The 24,694-nt window shown below is 40.6% G+C and overlaps 1 protein-coding gene across 4 annotated transcripts in view; it reads left to right on the top strand.

The window, feature by feature from the left end:
• Window positions 1–3,303: 3,303 nt before the first annotated feature.
• The window catches only part of CEP63 (centrosomal protein 63), a 93,594-nt gene continuing 72,203 nt past the window's right edge, over window positions 3,304–24,694 (top strand). For 3 of the 4 annotated variants that reach the window (XM_053709790.1, XM_053709789.1, XM_053709787.1), the window contains exons 1-7: window positions 3,304–3,638; window positions 5,443–5,510; window positions 9,620–9,797; window positions 11,537–11,632; window positions 18,228–18,344; window positions 19,345–19,458; window positions 21,620–21,832. In XM_053709790.1, the coding sequence (XP_053565765.1) occupies window positions 5,467–5,510; window positions 9,620–9,797; window positions 11,537–11,632; window positions 18,228–18,344; window positions 19,345–19,458; window positions 21,620–21,832 (762 nt within the window). In that variant the 5' untranslated portion in view covers window positions 3,304–3,638; window positions 5,443–5,466. The remainder of the gene's footprint in view (window positions 3,639–5,442; window positions 5,511–9,619; window positions 9,798–11,536; window positions 11,633–18,227; window positions 18,345–19,344; window positions 19,459–21,619; window positions 21,833–24,694) is intronic. The other variant, XM_053709788.1, reaches the window with a different exon arrangement.

The raw sequence follows: 24,694 nt of genomic DNA, 5'->3' as shown, positions 1-24,694 counted from the left end.
CATAATCACCCCCTGTAACCCCAATAAGTACCCCCTCTGTAACCTACATAAGCCCCATCAGCACCCCATGTAACCCCCATCAGCACCCTGATGAAGCCCCAGAAGTTCATGGGGGGAGTGTTGCCGGATCCCCTGGACCCATTGCCCAGGCCAAAGAAGTTACCACATGAGGCCTTAAGGGGGTTACAGGGGGTGCTTATGGGGGTTACAGTGGGAGCTGATGGGGCATATGTAGGTTACAGAGGGGTGCTTATGGAGATTACAGGGGTTGCTGATGGGGCTTATGTAGGTTACAGAGGGGCTGCTGATAGGGTTCATGTAGGTTACAGAGGGGGTGCTTGGGGGGGGGTTACAGGGGGTGCTTATCGGGCTAATATAGGTTACAGAGGGGGTGCTTATGGGGATTACAGGGGATGCTGATGGGGCTTATGTAGGTTAAAGAGGGGGTGCTTATGGGGGTTACAGTGGAAGCTGCTAGGGGTTATGTAGGTTACAGAGGGGGTGCTTATGGGGGTTACAGTGGGAGCTGATGGGGCATATGTAGGTTACAGAGGGGTGCTTATGGAGATTACAGGGGTTGCTGATGGGGCTTATGTAGGTTACAGAGGGGCTGCTGATAGGGTTCATGTAGGTTACAGAGGGGGTGCTTAGGGGGGGTTACAAGGGGTGCTTATCGGGCTAATATAGGTTACAGAGGGGGTGCTTATGGGGATTACAGGGGATGCTGATGGGGCTTATGTAGGTTAAAGAGGGGGTGCTTATGGGGGTTACAGTGGGAGCTGCTAGGGGTTATGTAGGTTACAGAGGGGGTGCTTATGGGGGTTACAGTCGGAGCTGACGGGGCTTATGAGGGTTACAGGGGATACTGATGGGGCTTATGTAGGTTACAGAGGGGGTGCATATGGGGGGTACTGGGGGTGCTGATGGGACTTATGTAGGTTACAGAGGGGGTGCTTATGGGAGTTACAGTGGGAGCTGATGGGACTCATGTAGGTTACACAGGTGGTGCTTATGGGGGTTACAGTGGGAGCTGATGGGGCTCGTGTAGGTTACACAGGGGGTGCTTATGGGGTTACAAGGGGTGCTTATGGGGGTTACATTAGGAGCTGATGGGGCTTATGTAGGTTACTGAGGGGGTGCTTATGGGGCTTTAGCCTACATAAGCCCTATCATCACCCCCTGTAACCCCCATAAGCCCCAGTAACTCCCATCAGCTAAAGTGCATCGCCTGTAACCTCCATCAGCTCCCATTGTAACCCCCAGCACCCCCTATGTAACCTACATAGCCCCCTTTAGCTCCCACTGTAACCCCTATAAGCACCCCCTCTGTAATCTACATAAGCCCCATCAGCACTCTCTCTAACACCCCATAAGTATCCCCTGTAACCCCCATAAGCACCCCTTGTAACCCCCATAAGCACCCAGTGTAACCTACACAAGCCCCATCAGCACCCCCTGTAACACCCATAAGCACTCCCTATGTAACCTACATAAGCCCCTTTAGCTCCCACTGTAAACTACATAAGCTCCCCCTGTAACCACCATAAGCACCCCTCTGTAACCTACATAAGCCCCATCATCACCCCCTATAACACTCATAAGCACCCCCTGTGTAGCCTACATAAGCCCCATCAGCTCCCACTGTAACCCCCCCATAAGCACCCCTCTGTAACCTCCATAAGCATCTCCTATAAACCCCATAAGCACCCCTTGTAACCCCCATAAGCACCTAGTGTAACCTACACAAGCCCCATCAGCTCCCACTGTAACCCCAATAAACACCCCCTCAGTAACCTACATAAGGCCCATCAGCACCCCCTGTAACCCCCATACGCACTCCCTATGTAACCCCCATAAGCACCACCTCTGTAACCTTCATAAGCCCCTTTAGTTCCCACTGTAACCCCCATAAGCACCCCCTCTGTAACCCCCATAAGCACCACCTCTGTAACCTACATAAGCCCCATCAGCACCCCCTGTAACCCCCATTAGCAGCCCCTCTGTAACCTACATAAGCCCCATCAGCACCCCTCTGTAACCCCCATTATTACCCCCTGTAACCCCCATTAGCATCCCTTGTAACCCCCATTAGCACCCCCTCTGTAACCAACATAAGCCCCTTCAGCAAACCCCTGTAACCCCCATTAGCACCCCCTATATAACCTACATAAGCCACTTTAGCTCCCCCTGTAACCCCCATAAGCACCGCCTCTTTAACCTACATATTGACCCATCAGCATCCCCTGTAACCCCCATTAGCACCCCCTCTGTAACCAACATAAGCCCCATCAGCTCCCACTATAACCCCCATAAGCACCCCCTCTGTAACCTACATAAGCCCCATCAGCTCCCACTGTAACCCCCATAAGCACCCCCTCTGTAACCTACATAAGACCCATCAGCACCCCTTGTAACCCCCATCAGCACCCACTGTGTAACCTACATAAGCCCCATCAGCACCCCCTGTAACCCCTATAAGCACCCCCTCTGTAACCTACATAAGCCCCATCAGCATCCCCTGTAACCCCATAAGCAGCCCCTCTGTAACATACAAAAGCCCCCATAAGCACCCCATGTAACCCCCATAAGCACCCCCTGTAGCCCCCATTAGCATCCCTTGTAACCCCCATTAGCATCCCCTCTGTAACCAACATAAGCCCCATCAGCACCCCCTGTAACCCCATAAGCAGCCCCTCTGTAACCTACATAAGCCCTATCAGCACCCCCTGTAACCCCATAAGCAGCCCCTCTGTAACTTACATAAACCCCATCAGCACCCCCTGTAACCCCATAAGCAGCCCCTCTGTAACCTACATAAGCCCCATCAGCACCCCCTGTATAACCTACATAAGCCCCATCAGCTCCACTGTAACCCCCCCAATAAGCACCCCCTTTAACCCCCATAGGCACCGCCTATAACCACCATCAGCACCCCTCTCTCTGTAACCCGCATCAGCCACAGCTTCCCACCCCGGTAAGTCTGCTCAAACTCGACTCGCGAGGCGGGCACAACAATTTCCACAAAGGAACAATTTGGAAATTGAATCAATGTAGGTGTAGGCGGGCAAATGAAACGGACTACGGACCAATCAGATAATACATATAAAATAGGCGTACTGCATTATCTGATTGATGCGTGTATCCGTGAAGTCACTGGCCGGACAACCAATAGGCTCGTGTTGCCAGTGTGCCGCTAGCTTCTTGTAATGACAGACTCCCTAAACATAGAATAATGCGCCTGCGCTTTACGGGAAAACTATTCTAAATGAGTGTTTTGCGTGTTGCGTACAAAAAAAAAATGTCGTATTGCGCATGCGTACTCTTCTGGGTTTTGTTTTGAAAACTTTGACATCTTCCGACACGATGCTTTGCTGCGTTAAAAGGATCCTTTGGAAATTTTGGTCCATCATTCCCTTTGTTTAGAGTAGCAGGAAATAGGAGAGAAGTGGTTGCAGCTCATTAATAGCTTTACTGATACCGCGTTATTAGGTTACATGAAAGGGTTTCAATGAGACCAGGTGCTATGTGTTGTTTTGCTTCTTGATTGCGCATACAATATGCTGCAGAACAATGCAATGACTGTGTGCCCACGGGCAGCCTATCCCTGCAGCAGCTGATGACCTGACTGACGTTAATGGGTATGTTTAGGTATTTAGAGAATGTAAAGGTTTAATCAAAGTTCTTTCAAGAACAGTTAGCCGTGTTTGTTAGCTTAAAGGGACAGTATATTATACAATTGTTTTTCCCTTTAATGTGTTTGCAATTACTTTCCAGTTATTTTTTTTTTACCAGCTGCAAAGTATAACATAAAAATGAATTAGCTGGTTTTGTGTTTTGTAGCTCTAATAGAATGGGTTGAGCTTGTAGGTATAATCAGATCTCACTACTTTATCACATTGTGTACATATAAATGTTTCTTTATCTTATATATGTTCATAAACCAATCACCAATACTTGGAGAGAACAATGGAAAATTAACATTTATTACATTATCTTTTCTATACCCCACTGGGAGTGTAATATCTTCTGCTGACTGTGTTTCCACAGCTTATCTATAGCTTGGACCTAAGGTCAGAAACTTTCAGAATAGGTGTGGATACCACAGGGTAAAGAAAATACTTGTAAACAATTTGATACACTCCAGCAGGTAAAGTGGATTATTGGGAACAAACTAAAGGGGATAACATGTTGTTATCTCATTTGTTTTGTTCTCTTAGAATACGTTGCAGTTAGCTAGCTTCCAGTAGTGTATTGCTACTTTATCAACAAAGGATACCAAGATAATTAAGCAAACTAGATATCAGAAGTAAATTTAAACAGGAAACTCTTCCTAGTGCAGCTCAAGGTGTGTGGTGTATGGGGAGGGAAATGAATCCTGTCCAAGCTGGGTAATACGTGCAAACAATACAATGGGTATAAGGATATGGATGAAGCAAGGTGTGCGGTATGGCAGGTATAAATGCGGCTTGACACCGGGATGGTGTATAACTCACCACACTTGCTGCTTGAGCCTGTCTCCGGGAGCCTTTAGAAAAACCTGCCTCCGCTGCTGCACCACTGACTCCTCACTCGTAGAGGTCGTTGTCCGGTGCTCCGATAATCACCCGTATGGGCATACCACTCCACAGCCTCCGTAATGCTGTTTAGTTTGCACGCTGTGACTGAGCGTTGTCAGGTGCTTCCGGTCCGTGACGTGAATCGTATCCTGCACCAATGGGATTCCCTGCTACTCGATCGTAGCCCCATACACCTACTGTTCACCTGAGTGCCGAGATTCGAGCGTGGTAACAATGTGTTTAAACAGGAAACTCTTCCTAGTGCAGCTCAAGGTGTGTGGTGTATGGGGAGGGAAATGAATCCTGTCCAAGAAGTAAATTGCCAAGTTGTTTAACATGAGAAATCTGCATAATGGGGGAAAAAAAAAAGTTTTTTTAGATTATATGTATTATATTTCTCCTAACCTTGTGTTTTTTATTTTGTGTGAAACCACTTCTCTTGTATTTTCAGATGATGTTAAAGGGACGGTAAATATAGTAGATTTACATAATCAAGAAATGCATGATACAAAGACAATGCAATAGCACTTAGTCTTAACTTCAAAGGAGTATTCGATGTTTTTCTGACAAATTTCAGTTATGAACTATTTCCACTCCTCCTGTATCATGTGATGCATATACGTATATTCTGTGAATTCTTGCACATGCTCAGTAGGAGCGGATGACTCAAAAAGTGTAAATATAAAAAGACTGTGTACATTGTGTTAATGAAAGTAAATTGTAAAGTTGTTTAAAATTGCATGCTCTATCTGAATCATGAAAGTTTAATTTTGACTTGAGTGTCCCTTTTAAATGAAAATGTTTATAAAGTACAATATCTATCCTCACTTTTTTAATTGTTGCTTGTTAAAGGCTCTATAGTTACTCTTTACTGCATATTTTATAGTCTAGTTCCTGATTTGCCAGAGTAATGGAAGCATTGCTAGAAAGTCTACAGACGCAGGAGAAAATGGGGTAAGATTGGTTTGTAAACTTTTACATTTTCCTTTTTATTCTGTGTGCATATTACTGCTGTCTGTTATTTCATATGTTTCCAAAGTTGATGTTTCCAATTCTATGCACTGCTCAGTAAATATATATAAATCCAAGAATAGGTTAAAATGTTTAAAGTGATGGTAAATCTGATTTACCATCACTAAAAATAAATGGTAGTTTAATTCATCAGTTACTAAAAAAAGGGTGCTAAACTCACCTTTTTTGTCCAGCGGCAGGTCACTAAACTCAGCGGCTCTGACTGCCCACGGCATAACGCTAATTACCAATGAGGTGATGTTTCCACCTCTAAACCAATAGCCGTATTAGGATGTCAGATGACACGCACAGCTATTGGTTTAGAAGTGGAAAAGTTACCTCATTGAAGAAGAGTGCTGTGTTGTGGGCGGCCAGAGCCGCTGACTTCAGCTAGCTGCTGCTGCACAGAAAGGGTGAATTTAGTAACTGATGAATGAAACCTACCGTTTATTTTTAATGATGGTAAATCCAGGGATGCGCAATTCCTATCGCCCGACACCCAGGACATTCAGTTCCTGGTGCCGGACATGTGGTTTCTTTTTACATTTAGCGCTGCTGCGGGCAAGCAGATTGCAACAGAGCTAAAGTTTTCTTCCCCTCCCCATCTTCTTCTGGGCTATTAGGGGGAGGAGTCGGGTTACACATGGCTGCCAGGGCTGGTGTTTGCAGGGGGCGCAAACAGAGCAGGAACATTTTTTTTTTTTATTTTTTTTTTATTACTCCCCTTCTTACTCAGCAACATTGGTTGTGCTGTCTGTCCTGTCACAATGCCTTTTCCCTTGCTCTGTACTCATTGGCTCTTGAAAAATCCTGCCCATCTGTCTGTTTTTGAAGTATGCCGCACAGATCTGGAGGCAGAACGTAGCAAGGCAGAACAGGGACAACTCTGAGTCCTGGGGCTGCGTGGTGCCGGCAGTAAGTGGCGGACAAACTGCAACTGGGCAACAGTTAAAAGTGATCCACGTTATTCAAAAAGTTAAAAGCACCATAGAAAATGGAAATGTGCCCTTTCTATGGCGCTTTTAACTTTTTGAATAAAGTGGATCAATTTTTAACTATTGCCCAGTTGCGGCTTGTTTTCCTTTTCTGGGATCTGTAGTTCCCTGCTGTTTTTAGAATTACAATACCTAGTAATTTGGCTGCATAAACATAAGATCGAGTGCTATGGAAAATATTCCACATCCCGCGGCACGCATCTCAAACTAGTTCCAGTCTAGACATACTAGAAGATATTAATCCCAGCCCTCACCGTGATGTCAGAGACCGGCTCCTGCACACTGACACTTGTCCCTCCTTCCATAGGGCGACACTGCCATAACCTAGGCCAGCAGGGGATACTTGGGGTGAAGAGGTAGGAAGAACCAGCTGTACATTATTTTTAAGGGACTTTTTTGTTACGCGCTAACACTGTCAATATTTAGCGCGACAGAGAGTAGAACCATGGTGCCGAAAATTCCCTCCATTAGTCTGAGCTGCAGCGTGCAGGAGCAGCAGTTACAAACTGCTGAGGAGCGGTCAAACCCTGCAGAGAAGGAGCTAAATTTATGGATTAACTCACTCCTGTCTGAGAGCTAGCTAGTTCACTCCACAATGGTGGTTACTGCAAGCGATGACCTGGTGAGTGACACCTGCTGGGTGGATGTATCATGCAGAGATACAACTGCAGCAAACTGTACATTTAATGCTCTATATTTTGTACAGTTTGAAAAAAACTACAAGGGATCCTTATTGATAATCTAGGGTTTAATATCAATATAAACTGTGACTAATGAATAAGAATTAGGGCAAAACGCTGATTGGAATGGAAGCATTTATTATGAATTGTATTTGCAAGTAAGCTCATTGCACAGATTTGTGTCACCCTATTTAAAATGAAGTTCAGTCAAGAAAAGCATTAAAACAAATACAGATATAACAGCAGATTGCTCTAATGTGCTAGTTATATGCAAGTAAAGCAATAAAAAAAAAAATCTATATGTGTATGTTTTACCTCTGGATACTAAAACATGTAATAAAATAAAAATGACATCTCCATACTATAATCCAGCCAATCCTTCCTTTGCAGGCATTATCTATTATTATTAAATTGCAAAAAATGTTTTAAGTTATGACATATTCCTAAAAAGGACAAGAAACCCCCAAACTATTTGAAAGCATTAGAACGTATGAATCACATAAAAATGAATTGTTAAAGAGTAGATATTGTTCAGTTTTTTAGAATTTTACCTCTCCATTGGGCTCACTAAGAGCTACCTGGGTAGGATATTTAGCTATACACATGCATCCCACACTAGCACAATTTGATGCCGGTTATGTATTTGCAGACAGCTAGCTCCCACAAGGCGTGTGTGTGCTTTGTATGAGTGTGTGTGTTTTATGAAAATATGAGTTTTGAATAAGTGTGTATTATGAGTATGCATTTTGTATTAGTTTGTGTGTGTTGTATGAGAGTATGTGTTTTGTATTAGTGTGTGTATTATGAGAGTGTGCATTTTGTATTAGTATGTATGTGTGTTGTATGAGAGTATGTGTTTTGTATTAGTGTGTGTATTATGAGAGTATGCATTTTGTATTAGTGTGTGTGTATTATGAGTATGCATTTTGTATTAGTGTGTGTGTGTGTGTGTGTGTTGTATTAGTGTGTGTTGTATGAGAGTATGCATTTTGTATTAGTGTGTGTGTATTATGAGTATGCATTTTGTATTAGTGTGTGTGTGTTGTATGAGAGTATGCATTTTGTATTAGTGTGTGTTGTATGAGAGTATGCATTTTGTATTAGTGTGTATTATGAGTATGCATTTTGTATTAGTGTGTGTGTGTAATATGAGAGTATGCATTTTGTATTAGTGTGTGTGTTGTATGAGAGTATGCATTTTGTATTAGTGTGTGTGTATTATGAGTATGCATTTTGTATTAGTGTGTGTGTGTGTGTGTTGTATGAGAGTAGGTGTTTTGTATTAGTGTGTGGCGAGTGTGTGTATCGTAGGTAGTTAAGGTATGTGGTATCATGGCACTGGGTCTTGGAAAAAAAAGTTTGAAGAACCTTGGATTAAATCACTATGGGTGGGCTGCTTTAGCCACTTTGGGGCAGTCATGCGTTTCGCATGGGATGGCTTGTTTTGTTACTCTACAATTCCGCACCAAGGCAACTTTCTAATTGGGGGGGGGGATTGTCTGCTCTACTCCTTATAGACAGTCCTAAAATTGCCAAGGCTAAGAGAACACTTACTGCTGCCTTAGGTTACTTCCACTGAATGTATGTATTTAATAAATATTTACACAAACGCATGCATGTTTGTGTAAATATGTGCAATATATGTGTTCATAAATGTGATTAACCATCACTTTAAGAACTGGTTTATTTTATGAGCCTTAAAAAAAAAAAAAAAAAAAAAAATGTCTGCAAGTCACAGAAGCATGTCATCCTGTCCTCTGCTGCAGCTGAATTGGATTTGGTTGTGAAAAACTTATAGAGGAATATTTAATTAAAGGGATATAAAACCGGAGAAATAAAATTCTCTAATGTGTAAACTCATTTTATTATTGTACTGTTGTTTGCATTTAACTATGTGCTCAAAACCTGCAAGAGTTGTTTTTTAGTTTTAAAGGACTTGTTTACTAGAGATGTGTTTTTGGTAGTTTCGTTCCCTACCAAGTGCGGAAGTAGGAGGCCGTTAGCATTTGGCATTGAACGAAACTGCTGAATGCACATCTCTATTATCTACTATATGTATCAGATGTTTTTTATTTGTGTGTGTCTCCCGAAAGGTCCCCTCCCCATTAAAATATAATATTCTGACTTTTATTATTATTATTTTTATCAAGCAGGAAATTATTTTTCAAATAAGGGGTCTTGATAATTTGTAGCTGCTAATTTAACTGGGTGTTGTGCCCAGGAATTTGACCACTTTAGTCAATCTGATTTTGGTTATTTTTTTATGCATTATTTCCTATCTGTATGGTTTGTTTCTGTTTTTAATACATTTTCTTCACTTTAATTTATGGTCTGCTGTACTTATTAACCCTGTATTGCCTGTCTTTGCCTCTCACAGAGTGCTGCAGGGATCCTGTGAGGCAGAGCTGCAGGAGCTCATGAGACAAATAGACATCATGCTGGCTCACAAGAAGTCCGAGTGGGATGCTCAAACTCAGATTCTGACTACTCGCCTAGAACTGAGAGATCAGGAGCTGAGTTCGGCCCATGAGCGAGAGGAACGACTGAATCAAGAGGTGGTTATCGAAAGGCAGTACAGCTACTGACCATATGGCATATGTTTGTATTCACTGCTGTTAGTAACCAGATAATTATTGGGCCATATACAAAAATAAATAAGAGGCAGAAAAGGAAAAATAGAAGCAAACGTTCAGGAGAACAATGGTTATATCCCACAGATGTTGCTTTGAGCTATATTTAAAGTAGAAAGTGTAGTGTGATATTTTTTTTTTTTTTTTTTTTATTCTCCTCTGTGTTCCCAATGATCCATTTTACCTGTGGAAGTGTATTCAATTGTTTACAAATAGCTAATTTACCTTTTTAATTTGTAATTTGAAAAGCTGCTTTTGCCTGTTGTACCCCCACCTATATTCAAAATTACAGTATTTAAGTATTGGTTATAGAAATGCTATGTGAACAAGTGGGGTTGGAACAAACCATGTTCTCAGCGGGGTGTTGTACAGAGTTAATAAAATGTACACTTTTAATTCCTCTCTCTATGCACCAATCTTACAGTTTATACAGTGAGAGATAACGATAAGGAGGGTCTTGAGTAAACATAGCAATATAAGCTAATTAAATCTGCTCTCCCTGCAAATCAAGCTCATTTGATTGGGTTGTAGTTTCAATTAGAAGAGACAGCTATTTTTTATACAAAAATATAACTAAAGAAACAATTTCCCATAAATTGTAAACTCTGTAGCTGGTATTGTAAGTAACTGGAAACACATTAAGATGAAACCAATTTTACAGTACACTTTCCCTTAAAGTCAACCCATCTGCTAGTTGCATTAAAACACTTCATTCGATTTTAAGGCTCAGCCTTATACCTACTCCCTTTTTTTTTTTTTTTAAAAGAATGCTGTCCAATAAAGTATCTTTTATTGGTAATCTTATAATGGTAGCTAAAAGTGATGTGATCCATTTATTCTGGCCCTTTTGCTTAGTTGTGAAAACTTTTATTATCTTTAGGAGAGTCATCTTTTTATTTTAATTGTATTTACATCTTACAATAAAGACTTAAAGCGACAGTAAAGTCATAATTAGACATTCATGATTCAGACAGAGCATACCATTTTTAAACAACTTTCCAATTTACTTCTATTATTTAATTTGCTTCCTTCTCTTGTTATCCTTTGCCGATAGGCATATCAAGTTAAGTTCAGGAGCAGCAAAGAACCTAGGTTCTAGCTGCTGATTGGTGACTGCATATATATACCGATTGTTATTAGTTCACCCATGTGTTCCGTTAGAAACCAGTAGTGCATTATACCGAGAGAATTAAACACATTTGATAATCGAAGTAAACTTGAAAGTTGTTTAAATTTGTATGTTCTACCTAAATCATGAAATAAAAATGTTGGTTTCATGTCCCTTTAATTATAACTTTCACTTAAACTGTTACTGTTTAGAATTGATCTTTCTTGATACTTGCCTGTCTCTTGAAGTGCATTCATCTTTATTGTATTTTAAAGATACTCATGTTTTATAGTTTTGATCCATAAATCAAGTTTGAAAATAAAATCCACAATTAAAGAAATGATTGTGAGTTGAAAAAATAGTTGTGTGTGTAATTGTCCTGCACCTCGAACTACGTTATTGCAAATAATAATTATAAAAACTAGTAGCATGAAATGCAATTCTAGAGGTGATGTGGCTAATAAATAAATACCTATCTATAACCTTATTAAAAATATTAGGGAAATTTGTAACTGACATTTTAGATTCACGTTTAATACTGTCTGTGTTTCTGCAGATCAGGTCACTCAGAAAGCAGCTACGGGAACAGGAGGAAGGGAATTGTGTTAAGACGGCAGAATATGAAACCCAACTCAAACGGTTTCAAGAAGAGGTGGGTTGTTGTACTAATTATCCAGATCTTCTTTTCACTTTCGTTCCTGCCCTCCCTTTGCTCTCAGCTGTTAGAGCTAGATTCATTCTGTATTCCATGCAGTTGATAAACTGTGCCTGAGAAGGCTATGTAGATATGTTTCCAGGATCAGATTTGGTTTATTGTGTGTCAGGCAGTATATAATAATATATATTGTATGACGAGGACCGCAAATAATGTTAAAATGTTACTGAGAGTATTATTTTTAACATTGACATTCACAAAGCACTGTTGATTATGGTCTGTTGGCCCCATATCTAATGCTGTCATTTTAAAAGATCTGTGCGCAGAGAGGCAGCGATGAGGCGTGTGTATCGCTGCATATTTTTGCACACCAGACTGAGCCTTTGCACATTTAGCACGGGCTATTGACTGGTACAAGCCGCTGTTCTGCCTGCTGTCACATGCAGGAGGAAACCTCTGCCTCTCTCGCACGGCACTAATCCTTACACAGTGCTGTCACATGCAGGAGGATACCTCTGCCTTTCTCACACGGCACTAATCCTTACACACTGCTGTCACATGCAGGAGGAAACCTCTGCCTTTCTCACACGGCACTAATCCTTACACACTGCTGTCACATGCAGGAGGAAACCTCTGCCTCTCTCGCACGGCACTAATCCTTACACACTGCTGTCACATGCAGGAGGATACCTCTGCCTTTCTCGCACGGCACTAATCCTTACACACTGGTGTCATATGCAGTAGGATACCTCTGCCTCTCGCACGGCACTAATGCTTACACAGTGCTGTCGCATGCAGGAGGATACCTCTGCCTCTCTCGCATGGCACTAATCCTTACACACTGCTGTCACATGCAGGAGGATACCTCTGCCTTTCTCGCACGGCACTAATCCTTACACACTGGTGTCATATGCAGTAGGATACCGCTGCCTCTCTCGCACGACACTAATCCTTACACACTGCTGTCACATGCAGGAGGATACCTCTGCCTTTCTCGCACGGCACTAATCCTTACACAATGGTGTCACATGCAGGAGGATACCTCTGCCTCTCACACGGCACTAATCCTTACACACTGGTGTCACATGCAGGCGGAAACCACTGCCACTCTCGCACGGCACTAATCTTTACACAGTGCTGTCACATGCAGGAGGAACCACTGCCACTCTCGCACGGCACTAATCTTTACACAGTGCTGTCACATGCAGGAGGAAACTCCTGTCTCTCTCGCACGGCATTAAACCTTACACACTGGTGTCACATGCAGTAGGAAACCTCTGCCTCTCTCGCACGGCACTAAACCTTACACACTGGTGTCACATGCAGTAGGAAACCTCTGCCTCTCTCGCACGGCACTAATCCTTACACACTGGTGTCACATGCAGGAGGAAACCTCTGCCTCTCTCGCACGGCACTAATCCTTACACACTGGTGTCACATGCAGGAGGAAACCTCTGCCTCTCTCGCACGGCACTAATCCTTACACATTGCTGTCACATGCAGGAGGAAACCTCTGCCTCTCTCGCACGGCACTCATCCTTACACATTGCTGTCACATGCAGGAGGAAACCTCTGCCTCTCTCGCACGGCACTCATCCTTACACATTGCTGTCACATGCAGGAGGATACCACTGCTCTCGCACAGCACTCATCCTTACACAGTGCTGTCACATGCAGTAGGATACCACTGCTTCTCTCGCACGGCACTAATCCTTACACACTGCTGTCATATGCAGGATGATACCTCTGCCTCTCTCGCAACGGCACTAATACACACTGCTGTCATGTAAAAATTATAACATTAGGAACAGGCACTAAATCAGCAGTGCTCAAAATGATAATGAGCCATTATCTTAAAGGGGCACAAAAGTCATTCAAGATTCAGATAGAACGTGCATTTTTGAAAGACTTTTTCAGTTTACTACTATTATCTAATGTGTTTTGTTCTCTTGGTATCATTTGTTGAAAAGTACATCTACGTAGGCTCAGGAGCAGCAATGCTACTGGGAGCTAGCTGCTGATTGGTGGCTACAAACATGCCTCTTGTTATTGGCTCACCAGTTCAGCTAGGACTCAGTAGTGCTGACTTTGCAAGGGTTTATTTATTCACTGCAGCTTGTACATAATACTTTATAAGATTTTCTTTTTACACTTCTATGTCCCTTCTAAATATACTGTATTGTCATAATGACAGCAGTTTGACAGTGAGTCAGGTATTTGCAGTATTTTGATGTTGCTTGAGTCATTTTCTTTTTCAGTCCACATTTAGACTGGTAAAGGGGCATTCAAATGTATTTCTTTCCTATGACATGGAGAGTCCACGACATCATTCCAATTACTAGTGGGATATTCAATTCCTGGTCAGCAGGTGGAGGCAAAGATCACCCCAGCAAAGCTGTTAAGTGTAACTTCCCTTACCCATAACCCCCAGTCATTCTCTTTGCCTCTGTCAATGGAGGTTGTGTGAAGTTGGTGTCTGAAGATTTTTTTTTATTCCATTGATGGGTACTTTTCCTTGCCTGCAAGGATTGGGGTTTAGCTGTGTCCACGTCAATCTCTTGAGTAAGAGTAGTGGTGGCTTTTAAGCAGTTAGAAAATAGTGAGATTGTCCTTGCTTTGTTTTCTATCATATTGGCTACCCCTGTTATACAAAACCAGAGTTGGTTACTCTGTATTTTCTTTCTCCACAGGTCTATGATAGATGTGGCCATCTATCACACCTAGAAATGCTCCTGCCCTACTACAGAACAGGTAAATGCCCTTTTATCTTCCAGACGGGAGGAAAGCACTTATAGATTATAATGTCAAGGATCCCTAGTGGGGATTAGTGCCTATCCTTTTTCTTTCAACAGACACATATAAGGGATTTTATGGGCCGTGTTTTTTTTAAAGTCAGAACATCCTTAGATATGGATGTGGCTGGACTGAAATATAGGAGTGACAGTCTCCTTACATGAGTGGGTCAGTGTACGGTGGACCGGCATTTCCTAACAGGATCCGGTTATTAAACTGCTAAGGCTGTATTTCAGCTAACAGCTAGGACACCAGTATGCTTTTGGATATAATGAAAAGCGGTGTCATGGCCGCAATTGCTTTTCACTGTTAGAGCTCTGATATAGATTGGTGCTGCCGTAGAGGACCGCATTCTCAACTTTCAGAGCGAGTATTTTAAAATGGTGCCGGTATACAGAATCCACCTTTTACAAACACTTTAGGGTGCTGATGTATGAAGAGTGCCGGTGTAAGGGGAGCAGCTTCCTATTTCGTTAACTTGCACAAAGATCCCATATCCCTTTTTTTTTGTTGGTAGTTTGTGTCAGTGGGGGTTAATAATAGTTTATTTTTGCTACATTAGATACGTAGCAAACTAGCCGCTGACTATAACGCTTCTCTTTTTCAGCCGCTTGTTTGAGGGCTGACAAGTGGGGCTTATTGCGATAGACGGCCGTTTTTTGTCTTTGTCACAGTTTTTCTGTGTTATATAAACTTATGTCCGGTTAAGCATTGTAACTAGGATGGTTGATATTCAGAATTGAAGTACTTTATTAAGGTATTTTTTCTCATGGGGTTCATGCGCGCCTCAAACTGTTTTGTTGGCTGACTGAAGTCACTGTTTTCAGAGTGGGGGTTAATAGTTTCCGTCGCATGCCGGAGGCGCACTTGTGTCTAAATTGCACGTGTGTTCAGACCGCCCTGACATCAAATTTTAATGGGTTTAGCGTCTTGCCTCCTCTCAATACAGACTTTTTATAGAAGGTCTTTTATGGTTATGCCTTATGTTATACAGTTAAGTTGGCCTCTTATTGAGATGGTGCGATACACAGAACTTCTTGCAGACAGTCTGTATTCACAACAGTGAATAATGAAGCAGGGCACTTTTATAATGCCTTTATTTTCCTGTGTTCTCTGGGCCTATTATGTACACCTGGCTGCCATGTAGGACTATGATGTCCTTTAGTTCAGGTATGACGGTGGTAACTTGTATTCCTCTGTAGTTTAAAGAGGACTATGGTTTTGAAACTGTTTGTCTAACTGAAATACCCAATCTCAGAGCCTATTTTTAATTAATCTAAGCTCATATTTCTGTATATTCATAATTTTTGTTTTGCAATGGCTTAGGATTTGGCGCCATTGTGTGGTTTTCTTTTTGAGATCATTGCATCTGCTCTAATAATTCTTATATTTTGTATCAGAGCATGCACTTTTATTTCATTTTATTTCTCTATGGCAGTAAGGGCTAGCTTTCGATGAGATTGTGGCCAGTAAGGGCTAGCTGTTGTATGCAATTGCTGTATGCACTATGTAGCAGATACAGAAAAACTGAGGTGAACTTATGAATTGTATTTAAAGGGAAAGTCTACTCCAAAATGTTTTAATTTTTAAAGATAGATAACTTCACTACCCATTTTTCCAGCTTTGCACAACCAACATAGTTATATTAATATTCTTTATAACCTTTTAAACCTATACATTTGTCTGTATTTAAGCAACTATAGACCGCCTCTTATCTCAGTGCATTTTATAGCTTTTCAAAGCAAGACACTGCTAGTTTGTGTACTATATAGATAACACTGTGCTTACTCCATGGAGTTATTCATGTGTCAGCTTTAATTGGCTAAAATGCAAGTCTGTAAATAGCACTGAAATAAGGGAGGCAGTCTGCAGAGGCTTAGATACATGGTAATCACAGAGGTAAAAAGTATTTTAATATAACTTGGTTATGCAAAACTGGAGAATGGGTAATAAAGGGATTATCTTTTTAATTTTTTTTTTTAAACAAACTGAGTTCCTGCCTTTTCAGGCAGAGTAGAACAAGTCATGTGGTCTGGGGTCCTCTTGTGTGTCTTCTGATATTACATTGTTATGACCAAATAGATTTATGGATAGTTTGTAAACTACACAATGGGGCCCATATATCAAGACAGCTGCTCCATAACCTGTCCGCCTGCTCTGAGCAGTACGATCGGGTTGATTGACACCTCCCTGCAGGGGGCGGCGTTGCACCAGCAGCTCACAAGAGCTGCTGATGCAATGCTGAATACGGAGAGCGTATTGCTCTCCGCATTCAGCGGGGTCTGGCGGACCTGATCCGCACTGTCGGATCAAGTCCGCCAGACCTTTGATAAATATCCCCCAATACGTTTATTTTTGCACTAGCATAGAGACAGAATTGCTCATAATAATAAGGGTAGCGTGGCCTGAGAGGTTAGGCAGTGGCCATTCCCTTTGGCTGGACTCACATTTATTGTGGTCTGTTGATGGTCACTAATAGGTATTTCATAGGGTTTCAACTTTTGTACATTGATGCCCCCTACTCCAATAGGCATAGTTTATTCCTTTTTATTATTATATAATTCAGTATTGTGACTATAGTAGAATCTGTAATAATGTATATATGCTAGGGAATTTGATCCTTTTGGGGAGACTCTGTTTTAATTGTTTTAATCTATTTGATTTGTTTTTATTTTTCACAGAAAAGTATAAGTTTTATTTCCTAACAGTTAGGACATGGTCATCCTGTGATAGCACTTATTTAATTGCAGGGGCTGTTTTTAGAGTTTGTTTTTTTGTGTCCATTATTAGAGTGAAACAAGTGCAATTTTCAGAGGTATTTTACAGCAATATCATTGATGTTGTTTACTGTAATAAAATAATAAACAAACAAAGCCTTTGATCTGTTTGATTACCTTGCCCCGAGACTGTAGACGCACGTTATGCCAACAGGTAGCTTATCACATAAAACTATACTTGGTATATTGTGTGAACTAGCATCATGAATACTGTAGCTTGTAGTAAATATTTATACTCCATTAATAGCTATTGTTTAATATTTGTGCATTTACAGGCAGATTTACCGGTCTGTAAAGTAAGGAATTTCAAATGGTATTTTTGTCCATATTATCGTATTCATTGGTTGGGCATTACCAATAGCTGAAGCTGCATTAAAGGGGCAATAATTGACAAATAGTTCTACTTTCTGTTATAAAATATTGCTTTTCAAACATTTCTAGTTTTGTAGATTATTGTAAAATCTTAGTGTCAGTAAACATTAAAAATAATGTTATATAATTCTGCACATAGTGCAGAATTATATAACATTATATTAGCGCAAACGTTATAAAGCAAAATTTCCCCTTTGAATTTTTTAAAAAAAAACTGCTGTTTTACAGACCCTCTCTCTGTGATCTTCTGAGCGGGTCTGTTTTTTCAAACAGCGCATCGGGCCAGCTGTATAGTCACAGCCCGGCCCGACCGCACCATAGCACTAAGTGCAGCTCGCTCCTGCTGTCTGACAGAGCAGGAGCGAGCTGCAGTTAGTGCTATGGCGTGGTCGGGCCAGGCTGTGACTATACAGCTGGCCCGATGCGCTGTTTGAAAAAACAGACCCGCTCAGAAGATCACAGAGAGAGGGTCTGTAAAACAGCAGTTTTTTTTTTAAAATTCAAAGGGGAAATTTTGTTTTATAACGTTTGCGCTAATATAATGTTATATAATTCTGCACTATGTGCAGAATTATATAACATTATTTTTAAGGTTTACTGTCCCTTTAATGTAAGTCTGTAAGATTAGTGCTCTGTTTTCCCTTACTTAGCTGACCAAACTGAAGAAAAGTTATGAGAGAGTACAAAAGAGGCACCTCAAATTAGAATTGAAGAACAGAGCAGAAGAAGAACAATGTGAGATCTCACGTCTGAATCGCAGGTTAGAGGTAAGAATGGATTTGTGAACATTACAGGTGATCCTAAGGATGATTTTTTTTTTTCCCCAGGATGTATTTGTCACTTGAATAAAAAAAAAAATCTTTTAGCAAGAAAGTGATGAGTCAGAGCTTAGCTTTAGCTTTGTTTCTCTCGAGTAGTGTCTCACGTAGGACACCATATGGTGACACCACTTTCTGCCCATGGTTTCACCTCAAACTAGGAGGGGATGAAAAGATCAGAGTGCTTGTTTATGCTTCTTCACAGTATATCCTATTATGGCTGTCACATGAATTTAAGATTTATCCCATGGGTGTCTCAGGGCAAATCTGACACAAGTAAAGCGTAATGTCTGCACTGGTTTAGAGTGCATGGAGTGGGGTATAATGATTAAAATGCATTTCTTTGGAGTGTAAAAATGCTACAGAATCCACACTGTTGTATAAAAAAACTCTAATCCTTCATCATATGTGACGGCATAAATCGGCATCATGACTACCAAGAACTGACACTTGGTTTCCTGGTGTCAAGACTCTAAAGTCAATGTCCATAAGTCTATACCTGCGATTTATGATCCCCTCCTGTAAACAGGCTAAAACATTATTTCTACAAAGCATATCCGCTTCATTGTAAATCCCTTTCCCATTTCTGGGTTAACATCAGAAACTAAAGAAAAGTGTACTTGTAGGCTACACATGTATTTTACAGTGTCTAGATTTTTATTTTAAATAAAGTTTAGTGCACCTAATGCTGATGTCATACATAAAATGTATAATTTATTTAATTTTATAAAATTATCAGAGAGCACTATAATGCTGGAACATTTATTGCAGTGGCTTAACTGTAGCAAATATATATTTTGTGTTGGCTCTCAAGAGTTAGTGGAAGAACAGGTAAAGATAACCCAAGAACAGGTAAAGATAACCCAATTAAAATGTGGTATCTGTACACAAGATATGGTGTTGGATTAAACTACTAATTGATTTCCCTTTTTATTATTACTCCTATTAGGAATTCCGCCAAAGATCTTTGGATTGGGAGAAACAACGTCTGCTTTATCAGCAGCAAGTGGCTAGTCTTGAAGCTCAGAGAAGAACTCTAATGGAGCAGGCAGAGGTCTACCAGGTACTATACAAGGGCTCATTGTTTAATAGGTCTTACATCTCTTTGCAAGTAGTAAAGCGATAAATGTATATAAAAAAAACATGATATAGACTATGAGGCTACACAGGCCTAATGGAGGCTCAGGGGAATAATGACAGCGAGTGCATAAATTATCTGCCTAGCAGTGTGCGGAACATGTTTGGGTCTGATCTATTAAAAAGAAGCCTAATAAAGACAGGACAATTGTACTAAGGGCTAGATTACAAGTGGAGTGGTACTTTGCCCTCCCGCTTGCACGTTAACTTTGCTAGACGGAGGCTTTTTTTGCACACGTTGGGTAGTGAGCATATTACAAGTTGAAAGTAAAAAGACTGCAAAGGGCTTTAACAGAGTGTGTGTGTGTATATATATATATATATATATATATATATATATATATATATATATATATATATAAAGCCCTTTGCAATCCTTTTTTTTTTTTTATTTTATCAGACAGTTATGATTGTAACTGTACTTTTATATGTATATGTTCCCCCTGAGCTGCTCCAATAGGTTAAGATGATCTGTGACCCACTAGGTAGCAATCATGTGATATGCGTAGCAGGCAGGCGGAAAGTCGGAAACGAAAAAAAAAACATTTAAAAAAAATTGTGCTGAAGCAGGGACGCGCTTACACTCTGCCGCCGACACTAATGTGTCACGGCACACAGTTTGGAAAGCACTGCTCTAGGCACAGTGAGCAACGGGTCCACTCATCACGCTTAGGGAGACTTCCCTGATATTCATAATTTGCATAAATAAAAAGAGAGAAGCTATTTTCAAAGTACCTTGACTTGCATTTGTTTCTAGATTATTTTTTAAAAAAAATACTCATACAACTCGTATGTGCTTCTAAAAAAATACATCTATCTGTGCTGGGTGCTCCCTGTTGCATTCACTCTCCCCTGCAAGATTCTGCATTTTAGAGAGCTTCATTACTTTTTCTGAAAGTTAGCTTGCAAATTAATAGGACATCCAGGTTCAGCTATTTTTCTTAAAGAACATTTTTAAGGACTGCCCACATAAGAGGGCAATTCAGACTTATTCTAGATCAATGGGCCTTTTTGGTTAATATATCCCCTTTTGGTCTGGTTTTTGACTAAGTTTTATGGTTTATTTCATCAGTTATTGAATATATTTTAATATTGACCAAGTTGATAAATAAAAGAGAAGAGATGAATGATTTACCCACTAGAGGGCAGTAGAGGGAGATAAATAATCTTTACAAGAGATTTTTGAAAACCTTGACACTAGTTTGATTAGTGAAGGTGGTGATATAGTGGGCTTAAAGGGACACTGTAACCAAAATTTTTCTTTCGTGATTCAGATTGAGCATGAAATTTTAAGCAACTTTCTAATTTACTCCTATTATAAAATTTTCTCCATTCTCTCAGTATCTTTATTTGAAATGCAAGAATGTAAGTTTAGATGCCGGCCCATTTTTGGTGAACAACCTGAGTTGTCCTTGCTGATTGGTGGATAATTTCATCCACAATAAAAAAAAAGTGCTGTCCAGAGTACTGAACCCAAAAAAAGCTTAGATGCCTTCTTTTTCAAAAAAAAAAATAGCAATGCATGCTCTTTCTGAATAACAAAAGAAAAATTTTGGGTTTAGTGTCCCTTTAAATGTGTGTGGTATTTATTAACATTATATTGCAAAAGATCTATATAGAATATGCACGTTTTATAAGACTGATCTTTTGTTGGCAAAATTTGCAGGTTTTTGTATTTTCAGCCTTGAGAATATTGAAAAGCTTATTGAGTAAATCTCTTATCTTCTGTATTTTGGCCAGTAGGAGCCAGATCTAAATGAGCTCATGCAGTGATCCAAGCAAATACTGTAACATGTAGCAGGGTCATACAAATAATCCCATTCTTAAAAGGGTCACATTTTACATGCACTAAAGTGTATCAGGTTTGGTTAGAAGATTGTTTCCCTTTTAAAAGTTCTTCACTAAGTTTGTTTGACCCATTGTTAATATTCTGACATATCCATGCATCTACTACGCCAATTTTTTTCATAGCTTCCCCACAGAATATACACTGATAAATACCCCTTATACTTTTGTACATAAATTATAAACTGAGGAGCCACTGATGCAGAGTCTCAAGTAATACATTTATCTTTTTTCTCTTTCAGCAGCAGTCCCAGAGCCGCAAACAGATGCTGGAGCAGACGAGTCTTGCGGGCCGCTCTGAGCTCCAGCACATTACTGGACAGCTGCTGCGTACTAACGACACCCTGTGCGCCAAAGAGGAGGAAACTGACAGGTTAAAACTGCAGCTGGAAGTAGCAATGGGAGGGCAGGAGCAAGCAGAACAGGAAGTTGTGCAGGCTCGGCAAGCCATTCAGGTAGGCAATACAATATACAGGCAGTCCCCGGGTTACGTACAAGATAGGGACTTTAGGTTTGTTCTTAAGTTGAATTTGTATGTAAGTTGGAACAGGCACTTTTTTAGGTGAAACTCTAGCCAAACTTTTTTTTTTTGTTTTGGATAGCATATGATAAAGTTTGTTTTGCTATCTGTGCCCCTGTTCAGAAACTTTCACATCACTTTCTGTCCTTGTGACAATTGGATTTTCAGTATTTTGGATTATCCTGGAAAGAAGGATTGTCGATAAAGCTCTATTCTCTCTGTATGTAAGTACGAGTTGTACTTAAGTCGGATGTCTGTAACCCGAGGACTGCCTGTACTACAGAAGTATTTAGCATAGAAGCAGTGGGGCACATCCACTTATTGAATGCATAAGAGAAGTCTTTTACTTATTGCATTTTTATATAGTAGTATTTATTTGTTTAATTTTAAAGTTCTCTGGTGTAGCAGCCTACTGGCTATTACTCTTCAATGCCTGACTTGCTGGTTATTTTCATACACTGCTATATTCTACTGGTTGAGCACATTCTTCTATTTCAGTTCTGTTGTGCTTAACCCCTTAGTGACCAGACTATTTTTCATTTTTCTTACCGTTAAAGTGAAGGTAAACTTTGATGAATGAAAGCCCATTTTTTAAAAATACTATTAAAAACAGGGGCACTTTCATTCATCAAAGTTTACAAAGCAGCCGTTTTGATTAAAAACTTACCTTTTTTTTCTTTTCACAGCCAAAGCAGCTTCCCCCTCCTGGAAATCCTCTCTTCACACGTCAGTAATAAATAATCCAGCCTCCTCCAATCACAGCATGGCCTCAGGCAATGACTACCCTGGGGGGAAAGCCGTGATTGGAGGAAGCCGGATTAGTCATTGCTGACGTGTGAAGAGAGGTTTTCCAGGAGGAGGAAGCTGCTCTGGAGGTGAACTGACATACCTTTTTATACTGCCAGCCTGCGTCTACTAGCACATAAGGGTGCTCTATGGAAATCGGTTACAACCGCTGCTACTGACTTTCCATTATCATTTGAGTGTGGCAGGATCCCCCTGCACCGACCAACCTACGCCTGGAGAGGGTTAGCTGGTACACCCCAAGTTACTAGCCCGCACCTACCAGTACATAAGTGTACTTGGGCCTAATGTGAGTACCCACTTGGCTATTATATTTTCATTTGTGGTTTAGCATACTGATACACACATGAGGTGCCCCTCTTGTCTCCTATCTTTTATTTAACACACTAAGTGTATTGCACTTTCACTAAAAGAAATCCAGCTCCGAAAAGAGCTGCCTTCCGCATTTGGCAGCTAATGAACAACATTTTGCAGTTGTTAGCTGATAAAGCCAATTAGGGAAAGATATATGTAGCAGAGTTGGCAATGACAAGTATTTAGGGTGCATTTTTAATTCTGAGATCTAGAAAATCCTCAATTTTTAGAGCTAAATGACACAATATAATGAAAGTATATTGCAAAGTTGTTTCATTACTCATATTTCTCTAGTAAGGTGTATCCAGTCCACGGATCATCCATTACTTGTGGGATATTCTCATTCCCAACATGAAGTTGCAAGAAGACCCTCAGCAAAGCTGTTATATAGCTCCTCCCCTTCCTACCATATCCAGTCATTCTCTTGCAACTCTCAACGCGCATGGATGTAGTAAGAGGAGAGTGGTGAAAAATAGTTAGTTTATTTTCTTCAATCAAAAGTTTGTTATTTTAAATAGTACCGGAGTTGTGCTATTTCTTCTCAGGCAGAGATAGAAGAAGAATCTGCCTGAGTTTTTCTATGATCTTAGCAGGTTGTAACTAAGATCCATTGCTGTTCTCACACATATCTGAGGAGTGAGGTAACTTCAGAGGGAGAATGGCGTGCAGTTTATTCTGCTTATCAGGTATGTGCAGTTATAATTTTTTCTAGGATTGGAAATGCTAGAAAATGCTGCTGATTCCTGATAAATGTAAGTTAAGCCTGAATACAGTGATTTAATAATGACTGGTATCATGCTTACTCTCAGGGGTATTTCCCTTATAGATATGCTATATAAAACGTTTGCTGGCATGTTTAATCGTTTTTTATATATGCTTGGTGATAAAACTTTATTGGGGCCTAATTTTTTCCACATGGCTGGCTTTATTTTTGCCTAGAAACAGTTTCCTGAGGCTTTCCACTGTTGTAATATGAGTGGGAGGGGCCTATTTTAGCGCTTTATTGCGCAGTTAAAATTACAGACTGAGGCATCCAGTTTTCCTTAGGAGTCCCCTGAATGCTACAGGACATCCCTAAAGAGCCTAAAATCGTTTATTGGGGAAGGTAGGAGCCACAGTAAAGCTGTGGCACTTTGCTGGGACTGTTAAAAAACGTCTGTCATTTTTTTGATCCGTTTTTTGAACTAAGGGGTTAATCATCCATTTGCAAGTGGGTGCAATGCTCTGTTAGCCTATTACATACACTGTAAAAATTTCGTTTGTGTATCTGCCTTTTTTCACTGTTTTTCAAATTTTGACAAAATTTGTTTCTCTTAATGGCACAGTACCGTTTATTTATATTGCTTGTTAACTTGAATTAAAGTGTTTTCCAAGCTTGCTAGTCTCATTGCTAGTCTGTATAAACATGTCTGACATAGAGGAAACTCCTTGTTTATTATGTTTAAAAGCCATGGTGGAACCCCCTCTGAGAATGTGTACCAAATGTACTGATTTCACTTTAAGCAATAAAGATCATATTATGTCTTTGCAAAATTTATCACCAGAGGATTCTGATGAGGGGGAAGTTATGCCGACTAACTCTCCCCACGTGTCAGATCCTTTGACTCCCGCTCAAGGGACTCGCGCTCAAATGGCGCCA

This window comes from Bombina bombina, chromosome 4 (genome assembly GCF_027579735.1).
Source record: "Bombina bombina isolate aBomBom1 chromosome 4, aBomBom1.pri, whole genome shotgun sequence".
NCBI classification, from domain to species: domain Eukaryota; kingdom Metazoa; phylum Chordata; class Amphibia; order Anura; family Bombinatoridae; genus Bombina; species Bombina bombina.
The sequence above is the reverse complement of the archived record's forward strand: the minus strand, read 5'-3'. Positions and strand labels throughout refer to the sequence as shown.